This window comes from Plutella xylostella, chromosome 12 (genome assembly GCF_932276165.1).
Source record: "Plutella xylostella chromosome 12, ilPluXylo3.1, whole genome shotgun sequence".
In the NCBI taxonomy this organism is placed as follows: domain Eukaryota; kingdom Metazoa; phylum Arthropoda; class Insecta; order Lepidoptera; family Plutellidae; genus Plutella; species Plutella xylostella.
This window is the reverse complement of record NC_063992.1, coordinates 1,102,860-1,117,055: the sequence shown is the minus strand read 5'-3', so window position 1 is coordinate 1,117,055 and position 14,196 is coordinate 1,102,860. Positions and strand designations below refer to the sequence as shown.

Sequence of the window (14,196 nt, the reverse complement as noted above, 5' to 3'; positions counted from 1 at the left end):
CGAGGGCAGATAGGTTAATACGCTGCTTAGCCGCACAGATTTGACTAATGACACGTTCTGTCTAAAACCCTCTGTTAGGCCCTATAAAGGAGATGAGCGACTAAATCGATTGGAAGGATTCGAGCACATTCCTTGCTCATTCGATTCCATTCTCGATGCCGAAGTAACAAAACCTACGCAATAAATCTGAGCTCAAATAGCACATTCAAATCTATGTCCTGACAAACGTAGCGGTCTAAGGAAGCGGTAAATTTCAGCGCATAGTCTTATTGCTAATTGGTTAAGGTCGAGAGTCGCGTGCTAATTAGTGATTTCTCGTATTTCTGATGCGACTCATTTTGCCTTAAATCTTGTTAAAGCGGCTTTATTAGGTTCCAAGTTTCCACGTTCATTGCCTGGAGATTTCCAACCGGCTATCTTTATTGGTAGGAATAATCATTTGATCTATTGAAGCTAACAAGGAACAGACTATATTATTAATGGTTGTTTTAAGGAATTGATGGCTTCCTTCCGTATTAACATCTCAACTAAAATGGAAGTTTCCTAAATTTTATATGCTTATTCAAAATTCATGCAACATTTTGCTATTATTCTTTATAGCTGGTAAAGTATACAATATCAAACAATAAAATACGAACGCAGCTTAAGTACCTCTGCACCTATCGCGGCGTGAAACCTCACAATAGAAAACCAATACGAAGCAATCAAAACAGCAAGAACAAACGACCGGCGCAGCACCTCCACTGCAACCTCCAATCTACCTCTACACCGCAGAGGTAAGGCCCGCAAACTTTTCACTTTGTAAAGATTAAAGCTCGCAATTTGCGAAACAGAAATAATTTCGAAGTACATTCTGCGGCGGACGCGCAATTCCGAAGTATTATTTCAAATGAGTGCGGCGGGGAGAGGTTTATAGTCTGTGGTCGGGGCACGGGGGGTCACTCTATACTGACGAAAAACGAGCGATCAAGAGCCATCGTGCAATTTTCACGTTTAACATAATGAGATAGAGTAGTCATGGCTGGCGCAGCAGAAGAAACTTAGTTTTTCGTACTATAGAGTGAGTGACCCCGCCGAGACAAGCTATTCTACAGTACCTGTAGTATAACTTGTCTACAGGCCACTCTATTAGTACGTGGGTATACCAAAAATATATATAAGCTTTTATTTAACGCAAAATTCCCATGCCGAAGCAAAGTTCAATATCCATACATTAGAATTCAACGCGCTTACGTAAATAAAAAAAACTTTTCTGTGTGGAAATCTCTATATCAGGCTTTCTGTATGTATATTATTTCACCATTTCAGTTAGAAAACTTCTTCTTTCTTCTTTCACTGAAAATTCTTTCAGCTATAAATTATTTTGAAAACAAACATTGTTAATCGGAAATGATTTCCAGCCAAGCTTTGTATCTCTACGTATTTAATGACAGAGGAATGAGATAATATTATGTGCATATGAGGTCAAAGATTATAATAAAACTTAATGTTCTTAAACGCCCTAAAACAATAACTTTAAGAGAAATGTATTTTTTAGTCTGCTTACATTGTTGAAGCCCTGAGCAATAATTAAAACCCGTCGACCATCGTTTTGTTGCCAATAAATTTGGCATTCTAATTATCATTACTTTAAATTAGGAATAGTCGGCCAAATTATAACCTTTAAAAGCTTTAAAAGTCACATAATTATTAAAGAATGTCATAAATTTATGTAAGTTTATCTTAATATTACAAAAAAGCGTACATTCCGTGAGGAGAGAGGATAAACAACATAGTATCACAATCGCTCCAACCATTTTAAACACAACTTACAACATATACAAACGCATTACTGATATTGGTACCTTTATACTATTTCGTCCGTGCTTATTAAGTCTTTTTGCAATAAATTCTATTCATCACTATCATCTTCTTTTAAAACAAAAACCTACAATAAATGCCGCCTCTTTTGACGCTAATATGTTCGGACTACCGTGCAAGCATTACCCTGTTTCCCTTTCGTCTGGCCTCCCGTAGTGTCCAGTTACAAGCCTTAAAAATAATAAAAAAACAAAAAGGGATTAGCTTTATACTGCTCGAGTTTTGCAAAGATAAAATGCTTTTGGCGCCCTCTAGTGCAATTTTCGGATTAGCGGTTTAAGCCGATTTTACGATTTTCAAGACCTAGAGTTTTTATTTATACTACGTTGGTGATATTTATAGTGTGTCTGAATAAAAGTCAGTCTTACCTATTTTTTAAAGCTTAATAAAACAAGATTTAATTTTTTATTTTAATTACAGGCATGAGCTATTCATATAATTATTGTACGTAAGTAAAAGGAAATCCACTTGAATAACGACTCATATATTGCCTTAAAACGATCTGCTATTAATACTGGACCAAAACTTGATAATCAAAATATCAAAATAATGTATTCACAGTCTTCGCAATAAACTATAACTGCCTGGTGAGCCTTGGTTTTGATTGATAGTTGTGTCTTGATTTCATATCCTACGAATATAGATAGATAATATGTATATGTACAATGATACTTAGTGAAGTGTGTATAATGTATATTGCAGTAAGTACCTGTCTAACATTGTTTAATATACACTTTGACTCCACTGCTTGTACGCATATTCCTATAAATGTACCTAAACTTAAGTTAAATTGCGAAGAGATGGTTGTAATGTAACTTGTAAGTGCGAAAGATCTTCTTCTTATCGGTGGTGATAAGGACCCATGTTTTTGTGTGTATTATAAATTATAATACATTTAATTATCCCCGGATGCATTTTTTTTAAAACGCTACATTTAGGTGTTAAATAATGCATGTTACTAGTGCAGGTACAACGGTTCATTATCACATGAATCATATTTAAACAAACAAACATACACTCGCCGCATTCTGTATTAGTAAAGTTTTCGAATTCCTTTCTTTCTAGAAGCGAAACTAAACTGCTTTTTATCTGCCATTTTGGGTTTAAAAAGGCGTGAACGTGGTGTCAGCTGCACCCAAGAGATGAACCAATTTTAAGAGAACCATAAAATAATGCCAGATCTAAGCTATCGGAGGTCAGGAAAACATGGTCGACAGCATACAATGCAGTATCACCTGAATAGCTAATAAAATCCTGTATGAACAAGTGCTGAGTTTTTTGTTTTGTATAATAGGTGTAGGTACTTTTCGAGGACCCATAAATATAAAAAAGTCACGTCATCCTTGATGTATGCAATGGAATGTTTTAAATAGCCTTATTTTTCATTAGCATAAGTGAAACGAAATCACAGATGCTGGATCTTCACAACGAAAGTAAACATGTCGAAAATACTATTACCCACTTAAATTACACTAATGAATAAAGAACACGTCAGTATAAATAACTTTTTATCCTGAACCTTGAGGACAGACAACTTTGCATAAACAGAAATATTATATTACAACACACAAGCAGTACGAGCTACGAGTATGTAACCATTCATCAGTGGAACAATATAAATAAATCATTCGGAAACACAATTAAAATAGTGTATAAATAGCATAAAATTCCGTTTTGAAAAGGGAACATGCGATGCAGAAAGTGGTCGCAAAAGTTTAAAATGCAAATCAGTTGGATTTGCATAAGTGCGAGGGAGATGGGGCGATGTTTGTCGCCCCGCCGCGGCACGGTAGCGCGCCGCCGCCGCCGCGGGCGCAGCTAATATCGGCACAACGTATCAACGCAAGCTTTTCACAATATACAGTTATCGACTATCGATTTAAATTCGTGAACACTTAATTTTGTTAAGTCGGTAATGTGTCTTGAAATGTGGCAATTCGACAGCTTGTTTCCCGCAATATTCCTACTTATATTATTATATTAGGTACCACAGCAGTCTGAGCAGTCAGCAACTGACTAGCAGTCTAGTCTATCCTACTCCAGTATGACAAAGCCTACTCCAGTGTTTGTCAGCGATATGCTAAGTAGAAGATGGTAACAATAATAAATATGGAGCTTCAAAGTAAATGTTTTATTTCATAACGAATCTAAATGTATCTAGATTGTATAAGGACATCCACAACTAATTTAGATAAGCTTCACCAAAAAACTAAAGTGACCGGCACTCAGATTGACTAATAACAATAAGGGGCAGTGATTTTACATAATTTATGTGATACTTACTTCATTAGAGCTGTCTTCATTTATATTTTTGTTTTTAAACTTTAAGAAATTCTTATTTAACCTTGGCATTATCATAGTCAAATGAATGATCCTACATTCTAACATACAGATGGTATGATGGCTATTTAATACATAGTCTGATAAGTACAGCCTCAGTATTTCAGTAACTATAGACTTTAGTACCTTGTCAAACATACTATTCACCTTTTTCCTTCTTTCATAGATTGACGGTTTGTGAGTTTGAAAAACTGTATAATATGCTACTAAAGAAAATTCCCGTATTTGCATAATACTAGTATAAAAAACGTAATCAAGTTATTAATACTCAGTATTTCTGAGTATAATTTTTTTTCGACCATATTTTTGGTTAGTTTTACTCCGAAATCAAAAAGGCATCCCACGTGCAACGGGCCGCTGACACGTATCTGAAATATTACGATAGAGCACAAAAGACACGCATTAGGACTACGAGTCATGTCCCGACTGTAAAAGTTTTTTAGATTAAGCGGCGGGTGTGGGCCAAGTCGCGAGGGGTAGCGGGTCTATTTTACTACTAAACTCACGGGCAATGAAAACATTCCAGTGAGAAAAGCACCAAGTTACTCCTAAGCGGAAAAGCTAGCTTAATGACGCCGTATGTCATATTGAAGTACTTTTAAAGCTCTCCAGAATATTACCAACAAAAACGTAAACATTACGTAAAATTTTCCTATTCATTGTTGTAAAAACTTGAGACCATTTAGTGTTGAATTTTGTAAGTGGAACTGTTTTTTTGCTTGTTAGTGTATTATTACTTACTTTACTAGTCTGTTTTAACCCCTTTTTTTCAAAGGTATTTAAATGAAACGGGTGTGTCGCTTGCGAGTCTCATCTGACTTCCCCTTCGAGGATTACATTTCTATGTATGTAGGTACTTAAATGAAAAAAGCTTAAAAATAAAAGTAAGCTTTCACACAGCCATTACGACGGCTTCGATATTTAACAGATGCTGTCAAACACCTGATAAATCTGTAAAATTTCGTTTTTGCTTTGCTTAAAGTTTATTAAAGTAGTACAGTCGGTCGCTAGTGTCTTGTACCACGGCTTGCAGCGTTTCCCGGTACTGAGTGTATCGTGAACTATCTGCCACGTCCATCTCACACGAGCGTTATTCTCATCCTTGTCTCTTATTTACTCTCTGCCGTGAAAAAAAAAACCTACAGCTTCATTTGAGGTCTTCGTCTTTATAAAATACACTGTGCAGCGGTTGAACACTGGAAGATTGAGCCGTAGGTTCGATTCCCATGTCGAGTCAACGTATATGTTATTAAAAAAGCGCCAGAGAAAGTTGTTTGCTGAGAGCGATTTTAGGTGCATTTCGTCTATTTCTTGACATGCTTAGTAAAATCTCCTAAAAACAGTAAGTAACGACTGAAATTCTCACGAAATTGTGAGTGTTAATTATCCAGTAGGAGCCTATAAAGGAGAGCCTCCCCGAGTGAAGTTTACACAAACTATTAACAAGCCTCTGTTTGGGACAAAGCTTTAAGAGAGAGCTTTGTTAAACGCAGTTTTAAGTTGTTACAGTTTCAGTGCCAAGAGGGTTTAATTGGATCGGCTGGAGCTTTGGTTGATTTCGTTTTTTTGGAGTAATTTTTATGGTTTTGAATAAGCTTAATTTTAAGCAACTTTAAATGCAATGTTCCCATAAGTATGGTATCAATCCTGGTAAGTAATCTAACAAATAAAACATTTTATTATACTCCTTTTAGCAAGTGCATAGTGCTTAATCAAGGAACATAAGTACTTCTCTAATGCATAATTATACAGGGTGTTGCAAAAAGGGTATACTAAGCCGAAACCTACATGTGCAGCATGGTATATCTAAGCCCGAAACTGAAATCATAATTTGAAAATTCGCGAAAAAAATATTTCATTTTTCATAGAAACTTTGTTGATCACGTGACTTTTTACTATGGAAAATTATTTTTTTTTTCGCGAATTTCCAAATTCTGATTTCAGTTTCGGGCTTAGATATACCATGCTGCACATGTAGGTTTCGGCTTATTATACCAATTTTGCAACACCCTGTAGAATGATAAATAATATAAGTTTCATACTCGATAAAGCCTTATATCAAACTCTGTTTTCATCGGCGTTGACAAACGAATATAAAACACTGTTTTCTTTATCTGACCTGTGAAATTATTCGAATGAGTGAGCCGACGTGCCTTCCAGCGAACTCAGTAGCCACTTGAGACAAATATTGACAGCACTATTCACACTGAGAAGGTGCTAAATGATCGCCCATTCTAGTCCTGGATATAAGCATTTTACTTCCCAACTTCAAAATCACCCTTAAAGCATTCACAGTAAGGTGGAAAAGAAAAAGGAGAGACTTCGTTAATAATACTGGCTGCTTTAAAAGATTCCAAGCGAGAGAAAGCATTGTTTTAAAAAGTTTTAAACTGAATTGTTATGTATTTTCTGGTTATCCGAAATTGCTCTTTTGTTTTCTCTTTTATTTGTATGAGAGGCAGTGTGTAGTGATAGTTCATGTATAATGAATAAAACTTGGTAAGAAATTCTCAGCATAAACATAAAATCTACTAAAGCAATGTATGACAATGAATACTATAATTATAATTAGTCGTGTCTCATATACATTATAAATATTATGTGAACGAAAAGTTTGACACTTTTCTTCACATAATACATACTTGTAATTTGTGTATAAATAAAGATCTCTATCTATCATTACATCATACAGGTTCTGCCTAGTTTGGGGTCGGACTTCCGTATGTTCCGTATCCCCAAACATTATTATTATCACACGTTCCTATTCCCCACACTCAGTGATACTCCAACAGCATCAGTTCTAGACGTAGTGCATGCAGCGTCCAGTGACACAGTTAGTTCCGCGGGCGGCCGCGTGGAGCCACCGGCGCGGCGAGGAATGCCGCTGAGCTGTCGACGCCATCTGGCTCAATAGGGATGGGGTGTGGGGGGTATCGATACGGATTAATTTTATTTTGGAGATTCAGATGGTTCGCGGTGATATTTTTTAAGACTTGTGGTATTATTCAAGTGAATTGATGTAGGTAACAGAGAATGTAGAAGTAAGAATGGAGATGTAAAAGTAAAATAAGGTATAAAATTTTGGATTTTCCTCGGTCATGCGATTGTTCTTTGTGTCTTCAATATTTACTACTAAAGTGTATCGGTATTTATTTCTCATTTACGATACGTATTTATTTATATAAGTATATGTAAAAATTTCAAAATTCTAATTACTAACTTACTTTTTCAACTTATTATAAGTATGGCTTGGACATAATAGTTTTAATAGGCATTGTGTGAGTATTCTAGAACTTCATTAATTCGAACTAATCTAAAAATTAAAAAAAAAAAACAAATAAATTGATAAAATCTTTATCTCTATCTCTATTAATGGCGCTGTCAAACAAAAATGTAATGTATATATGCCTGTTTTTATAAATAAATAAATAAATAAAATAAATAAATATTGTGACTTTTAATGACTTATCTATGAATGTAGAAATTGGATCCTATAACACGTTTGTGTAATAAACACAACATCGACATCAACACGCCATCCCTCGCCTAAAACGCGCCAACCTCGCCCTCTCCCATCCCTTTCTCTTTCACCACGTGTTTTATCTCCGTCCTTCTCTAACACCGGCTACCTTATTTAAATAAGAGTGAGTTCGCTTGATCGTTTCTTCCTGGGTGTTTCAGGGAATTTAAACTGTAGTACGGTGGTTTTACAAACCATTTTGAAGTGTGGGTTGTTTATAAAAAATCAAAAAGTCTTTATCCCGTTCTCTCCCGAAGCGTTTTGAATTCCGACCTAAGTTTTAGTAGAATACTCCACCGGAAATATGGCAAGGATTTTTTGAGACTTTAGAGGAAACAGCCTTGAAGCTCAAGAGAACAGATCTTTTGTTGATATATTTTAGGTAGGTTTAATAAGTACCTAACCACCAAGTTAACCACCTAAAGCAGTCATAGTATTTATATATTTTGTTATTTTTGGACTTTCAAATCATTTTCAATTCAGAATAATATTTCTTGACATGACAATGATGTAATGTGCCTTTAAAGTGAGTGCAGCAATGCAACTTCAATCTTCATACCCAACAAGAGTACAAAGCGAGTATACAAAGTAGCAAGTGATTTCTAGTCATCATCTCACATCTAAGGGCATATACATGCCATATATACATGCCATATATACATCCATTTGAGAACCAGAGATGAAAATTCATATGGACAGTGGCATCAGTAACTAGCGTTCTACAGTGTTCGCGGCCTAGGCATTACATTTGTTTTCATATGTAAACTACATTATATATGCAAAGGCAATACCTATACATTATTATTTATTACATGCCATTGTATATGCATAGTGCTATAAAACCTAACAATACAATGAGAAACAGTGTTACTAAAGCAAAGCATATTCAATATCATAAAGGGAAACGCAAAAGTTATGCTTAAAGTTAAAGCTGAGACCTTTATTGTAACTCAACACTGCGGTCGTTGAGGTAAACGATTCGTCGCCTGACCGTGCTTGTGCGAACTGATCAGCCTCAACGGATCATAGTTTGATCTGATGAGACTGTATAAATTACTACACGATAAACGGGTAAGAGTATTATAATTATGAATGAAAACTTATTTCAATTGGCATTTTGTATATTTTTATGAATGTTTCTATAAAAAAAAAAAAAAAAAAAACACGCACTCACGCCTTGTACTAATGTACTCCCTTGCGGGGTAGGCAGAGGTGCATTGCTGCACCCACTTTTCGCCAGAGTGTTATGTTAGTCCCAATGTAATAGGGGGCGGGCCTATTGCCATTTTACGGGCACATCCAAGACCCGAGAACAAATATCTGTGTTTAAACAAATATCTGCCCCAGCCGGGAATCGAACCCGGGACCATCGGCTCAGTAGTCAGGGTCACTAACCACTACGCCATTCGGTCGTCGAATGTTTCTATGTAATGAGTTAACGACAAATCAAATAGATACTTTAAATTTTTATGAAATTTTTGTTATAATTGATGTAAGTCTTTGTTTGAACAGCCAATATGAATTTATCTTCTAAGAAATATTTCTGTTGTAGGTAGAACTATTTTAAGACTAACTTAGTCACTCTTTCATACAAAATTATTAAATCTACAAGACATTCTTTGCAAAAAATTAATATAAAAAATCAAAAAATATCAGTTGGGAAAAAACCCGTTTAATAGACGTAAGTGATCGTCGCTATCATGGGGCTTAGTGTTAGTAGGTCACAGAGCTAGGTCTTACTTACAACCCGGCTGTGAATCACTTAGGTACTCTATATTAAATTCTGTTATGGTAGTTTAACAAATTGTTTAGTTTTGGAGTCTATAGGAAAATGTAAAAACCAAAAGCTGTATGTATGTATATTTGAGAAAGAGTGTATGTTTGTCACCCTTTCACACAGAAACCACTGATCCGATTTTGGTGAAGCTTTACAATAATACAGCTTATTGATCAGAATAACACTAGTACCTACAACTTTTTCTTAAACAAAACCTTATATGGCGACGTAAAGCGCGCGAGGAAATCAAGTGGTATTGAATTTTTAAAGTACCCAGTTGTTGGCAACACCAACACAGTGTATATTTTTAATATTGTTATTTTGTCGTCTGGCAATACTCTCTCTCTCTCTCTACCCACCTACCTACGTGTGTGCATTGTTAATCATCTAATAATTAATAAAAGTGCAGTAAAACATTTAATCAGCGTATAATTCAAGCGTATACAGTCCCGCTTCGCAACATGGTCCTTCAGCTTTAAAGGATCCAACGGGGGATACACAAATCACGAGCTGTTGGCAGAACAAATACGGCGCGACGCGCTCACCAACTCGTTCCCGCCACTATTTCTACGGGTCTTCGGTTCGGCGAGTGCGCGATTTCGTGTCGGTCCAGCAAGCCAGTGCATAAAAAACTAGACAGTGCAGTGCGTTAGTGCCGTTACGATCATACAAAGACATCAAATCTGGCAGATTTGACGACGCGACGACTTCGCGCTCATCATCAGGTTCCCGCCATTACGACGGTGAATCGGCGCGAACGCGCTATTTCGTGTCGGTCAGTGGTGTCGGCCAAGTTACGAGGTTCATAGTCTGTGAACGCGACACGTCAAGCAAGCAGGGTGAATATTCTGAGCGCTAGGGACAGCAAGTTCGACAACTAGCGCCAGCGGCGAGCCTTGGAACTACGCGTGGCGGCCAAGCGGCGAACATCGGCGGCCATTCTGACGGTTTACTTTTTTTCACTTGTCAAAAATTTTCTCGTTGGATTCAACAACTTTGCGTCGAAGTTAATTTATTAGTTTTTGCGATTTAAATCATTGAAAAAGTAACTTATATTGTGTAAATTTGTTCAGAACTTAAGTATTTGTGTTATAACCAAAGATTTAACTGTGTTCTGTTGTTTGTAAATAAGTAAAAATGGAGAAGTTACAAGAGCTTGTGTCAAGAAGGCGTCACACAAAAGGTAACATAACTAGGCTTTATAACTTTGTTAGCAGTGACGAAGATGTGGCAAACTCCACAACCGAAGCTCTGCTCGTCAAAAAGAACCGTGCTTTGGAATCGTTTTCGAGCTATGAAAAGTGCAATGTCGATATTTTACAACTTGACGAGAAGGACGATGAAGACGTTTCTGTCGTGGAGGAAAGGTTTTTCCACATCTTAGCCACACTTGATGCAGAATGTAACAAACGCAATAGCCAGGAACCAAAGCCTTCAGCTCCATCTGCTCCAATTTCCAAATTAAAACTACCACCTATCAATGTACCTATATTTAGTGGTAAATTTACTGAGTATATACCATTCATCAACTTGTTCAACTCAGTGATAAATGACAATGAGTCAACAGACTATGTACAAAAATTGTATTATTTGCGTGCATATCTCAGGGATGAGCCCCTGCAACTAATCAAAAACTTACCTTTGACGCACGAAAGTTATAAAAAAGCACTAGAATTGTTAGATGATAGATATAACAATAGATTTAGGATAATTAATGAGCACATTAGCACACTGTTGGATCTGAATCCTCTTACAAAGTCGACAGCAGCAGGTCTAAGAGAGTTTAGTTCAAATGTTAGGCAGGAGATTGCAGCTCTAACAAATTTAGATCCTAACGTTAAGCATTGGGATGCTATAATTTTGTGTATACTTTGCCGAAAATTAGATCTCCTAACATCGAGAGCCTACCAAATGGAGAGAGACACCGCCATGGACCCTACCGTGGAGGACCTGCTCAAGTTTATTGACAAGCAAGCACTGGCATTGGAGAATGTGGGGCCGGCCTGTGGCCAGTCGCAACCACCACGACACACCAGTCAGCAGCAGCACAAGGAGCAGCGTCCAGCATCCACAGGCAAACCGGTAGCGTACACTGCAGCGCAGAAGGCATCATGCTTACTATGTAAGTCAAACCATAAGTTATATCTATGTAAGAGCTTCCAGTTAATGCCTGCCACTAAAAGGGTACAGTTTGCAGAGGAAAAGGGAATATGCAATGTATGTTTAGGTACGCATTCAGGAAAATGCAGGTTCCACTTTAGGTGTGCAGAGTGCAAACAGAAACATCACACTCTGTTACACTGCGATAATGATAAAGTGGAGGGACCGCAGGCCGCTGCGTCACCCGCCTCATTGGCGGCAAGTAAAAAAATGACCACTAATAGTGTACTTTTGCCCACAGCACAAGTAAAGCTTCTCGCTCGAGATGGCACAGAGATGAGTTTCAAAGCCCTACTAGACAGTGGCTCGCAGCTCTCTTTCATTTCTGAAAGAGCCGTTCAGCTGCTAGATTTAAAGCCCCTGCAGAGTAATATTAATATAGTAGGGATTGTCAACACTCAGGCCAGCGTGAAGCGCTGTGTGCCAGTCGATATACACTCGTTAGTCAATCCATTTAAATTATCGACTACTTGTCATGTAGTCGAAAGGATTACATGTGAGCTGCCACAGAGAAAATTTGATATCTCAGATTTTGTGATACCACCATATGTGAGGCTGGCAGATAAAGACTTTAACATCCCCAGTCAAATAGATTTACTCATGGGGGCGGACTGTTTTTTCCAGGCTATGCTGCCACCGGAGTCGACGATCTACGAGTCTGCAGCCCCGCCTAGCGGAGCGCAGCCCTCGGCGCCAGGTGCCCGGCATCCACAGCTCATCAACACGCAGTTCGGCTATGTAATCGGGGGAAGCCTGCCTACACAAGTCTGCAATAAGGTAGCAGTTTTTAAATGCACATGTGAGTCAGATATTAATGAAAATTTAACGAATTTTTGGAAGAGTGAGTCCGTTCCAGAAATTTATAATGAAAAGTCTTCAGAGCAAGAGCTCTGCGAGTATGTATTTCAAAAGACTGTTCAGTTGAAGGATGATTGTTTTGAGGTTGCTTTGCCCTTGAAACTGCCATTAGAAGATGTAAACGATGCTCTCGGAGATTCATTTCATTTCGCGTTAAAAAGGTTTTTAAACCTCGAAAAGAAATTGCACAAAGATCCCAACCTTTTCATAGAGTATCAGAAGTTTATACACGATTACATAAACTTAAATCACGGGCACTTCGTAGACATTGAGAGCTACCAGCTTAGTAAGGACGCAGTGTACTTTCTGCCGCATCATGCGGTACTCAAGCCTGACAGTAAGACCACTAAGTTGCGTACTGTTTTCGACGCCTCAATGAAAACAAACAAGAAGGTATCGCTTAACGATTTACTGCTAAACGGACCGACCGTACAGAGAGATCTTTTCGACATACTGCTCTTGTTCCGTTTCGGTAACTATACGTTCACTACGGACATAAAACAAATGTTCCGCAACATCCGCGTAATACCTGAGCATACTTCCTTACAGAACATTCTATGGAGAGACAGCCCCGACGAGACCATCAAGTGCATTAGGCTGGATCGAGTAAGCTACGGGCTGAAGAGCTCTAGTTATCTAGCCACGCGGTGTTTGAAAGAGCTTGCTATGCATAATGAGCGCGAACTGCCCTTGGCTTCGTTCATTTTAAACAACTGCACGTATGTAGATGATGTACTGTTCTCAAATAGTGATTTAGACTTGATAGTAGAAGCAAAATCACAGCTTCAGCAGTTACTGAAAAAAGGCAGTTTCAAGTTACATAAATGGTCAGCAAATGACAGTAGAATATTAGAAGATATTCCCTCAACTGAACGGCATTTTGACGAGTTAGAATTTCAAAATGACAACTGTAGTATAAAAACCTTAGGTTTACAGTTGATTGTGCATCAGGACAAGTTTAAGATAGTAAGTCCAGAATCATGCGATGCAGATAATATTACGAAACGCGAAATATTGGCGTACATAGGAAAATTCTATGACCCGATGGGTTTTGTAGGACCTATAGTTGTACAGGCTAAGTCTATAATGCAGAAATTATGGTCCAGCAAATCAGACTGGGATTCCACGCCTGACGATAACATTAAATCAGAGTGGACAGAATTCTTATCTAGTCTTGCTAAAATGGATCCGATTTATATAAATAGAAATGTACAGTTCTCTGATTCAGATACAGTTGAACTCATAGGCTTCTCTGATGCATCCAGTTCGACTGCATACGGCTGCTGTGTGTATCTGCGCGTCACCGATAAGGAAGGTAAAGTACATATGCATTTGCTCTGCTCGAAATCCCGCATAAACCCTGTCCAGAATAAAAACCTAACCGTGCCACGCTTAGAATTAAACGCTGCGCTACTCTTGTCTGTGTTGATTGCTAAAGTTACAAACACGCTTAAATTGAAACTAAAGATAAGTAGAATTTACTTGTTTACTGATTCCCAAATCGTGTTGGCTTGGTTACGGACTGAAGTGATGAAGTTGACGGCTTATGTGGCGAACAGAGTGAAAGCTATAACTAACAATACTGCTGACTGTCAATGGCTGTATGTCAACACCAAGGAGAACCCCGCCGATTATATAAGCAGGGGCGTCAGTCCACACGAGCTTAGTGGCTGCGATATGT

General features: G+C 37.8%; 2 protein-coding genes across 2 annotated transcripts in view; one reads left to right on the top strand and one right to left on the bottom strand.

Moving 5' to 3' along the window:
* LOC105387834 (protein dachsous) overlaps positions 1-14,196 on the bottom strand; it is a 202,661-nt gene that overhangs the window by 141,913 nt on the left and 46,552 nt on the right. The gene's annotated exons all lie outside the window — the stretch shown is intronic.
* On the top strand, positions 9,779-13,662 carry LOC119692708. Its single transcript, XM_048624504.1, has 2 exons — positions 9,779-11,619; positions 12,282-13,662. The coding sequence occupies exons 1-2, from the start codon at positions 10,635-10,637 to the stop codon at positions 12,329-12,331; spliced, it is 1,035 nt and encodes a 344-aa protein (XP_048480461.1). The 5' UTR covers positions 9,779-10,634; the 3' UTR covers positions 12,332-13,662.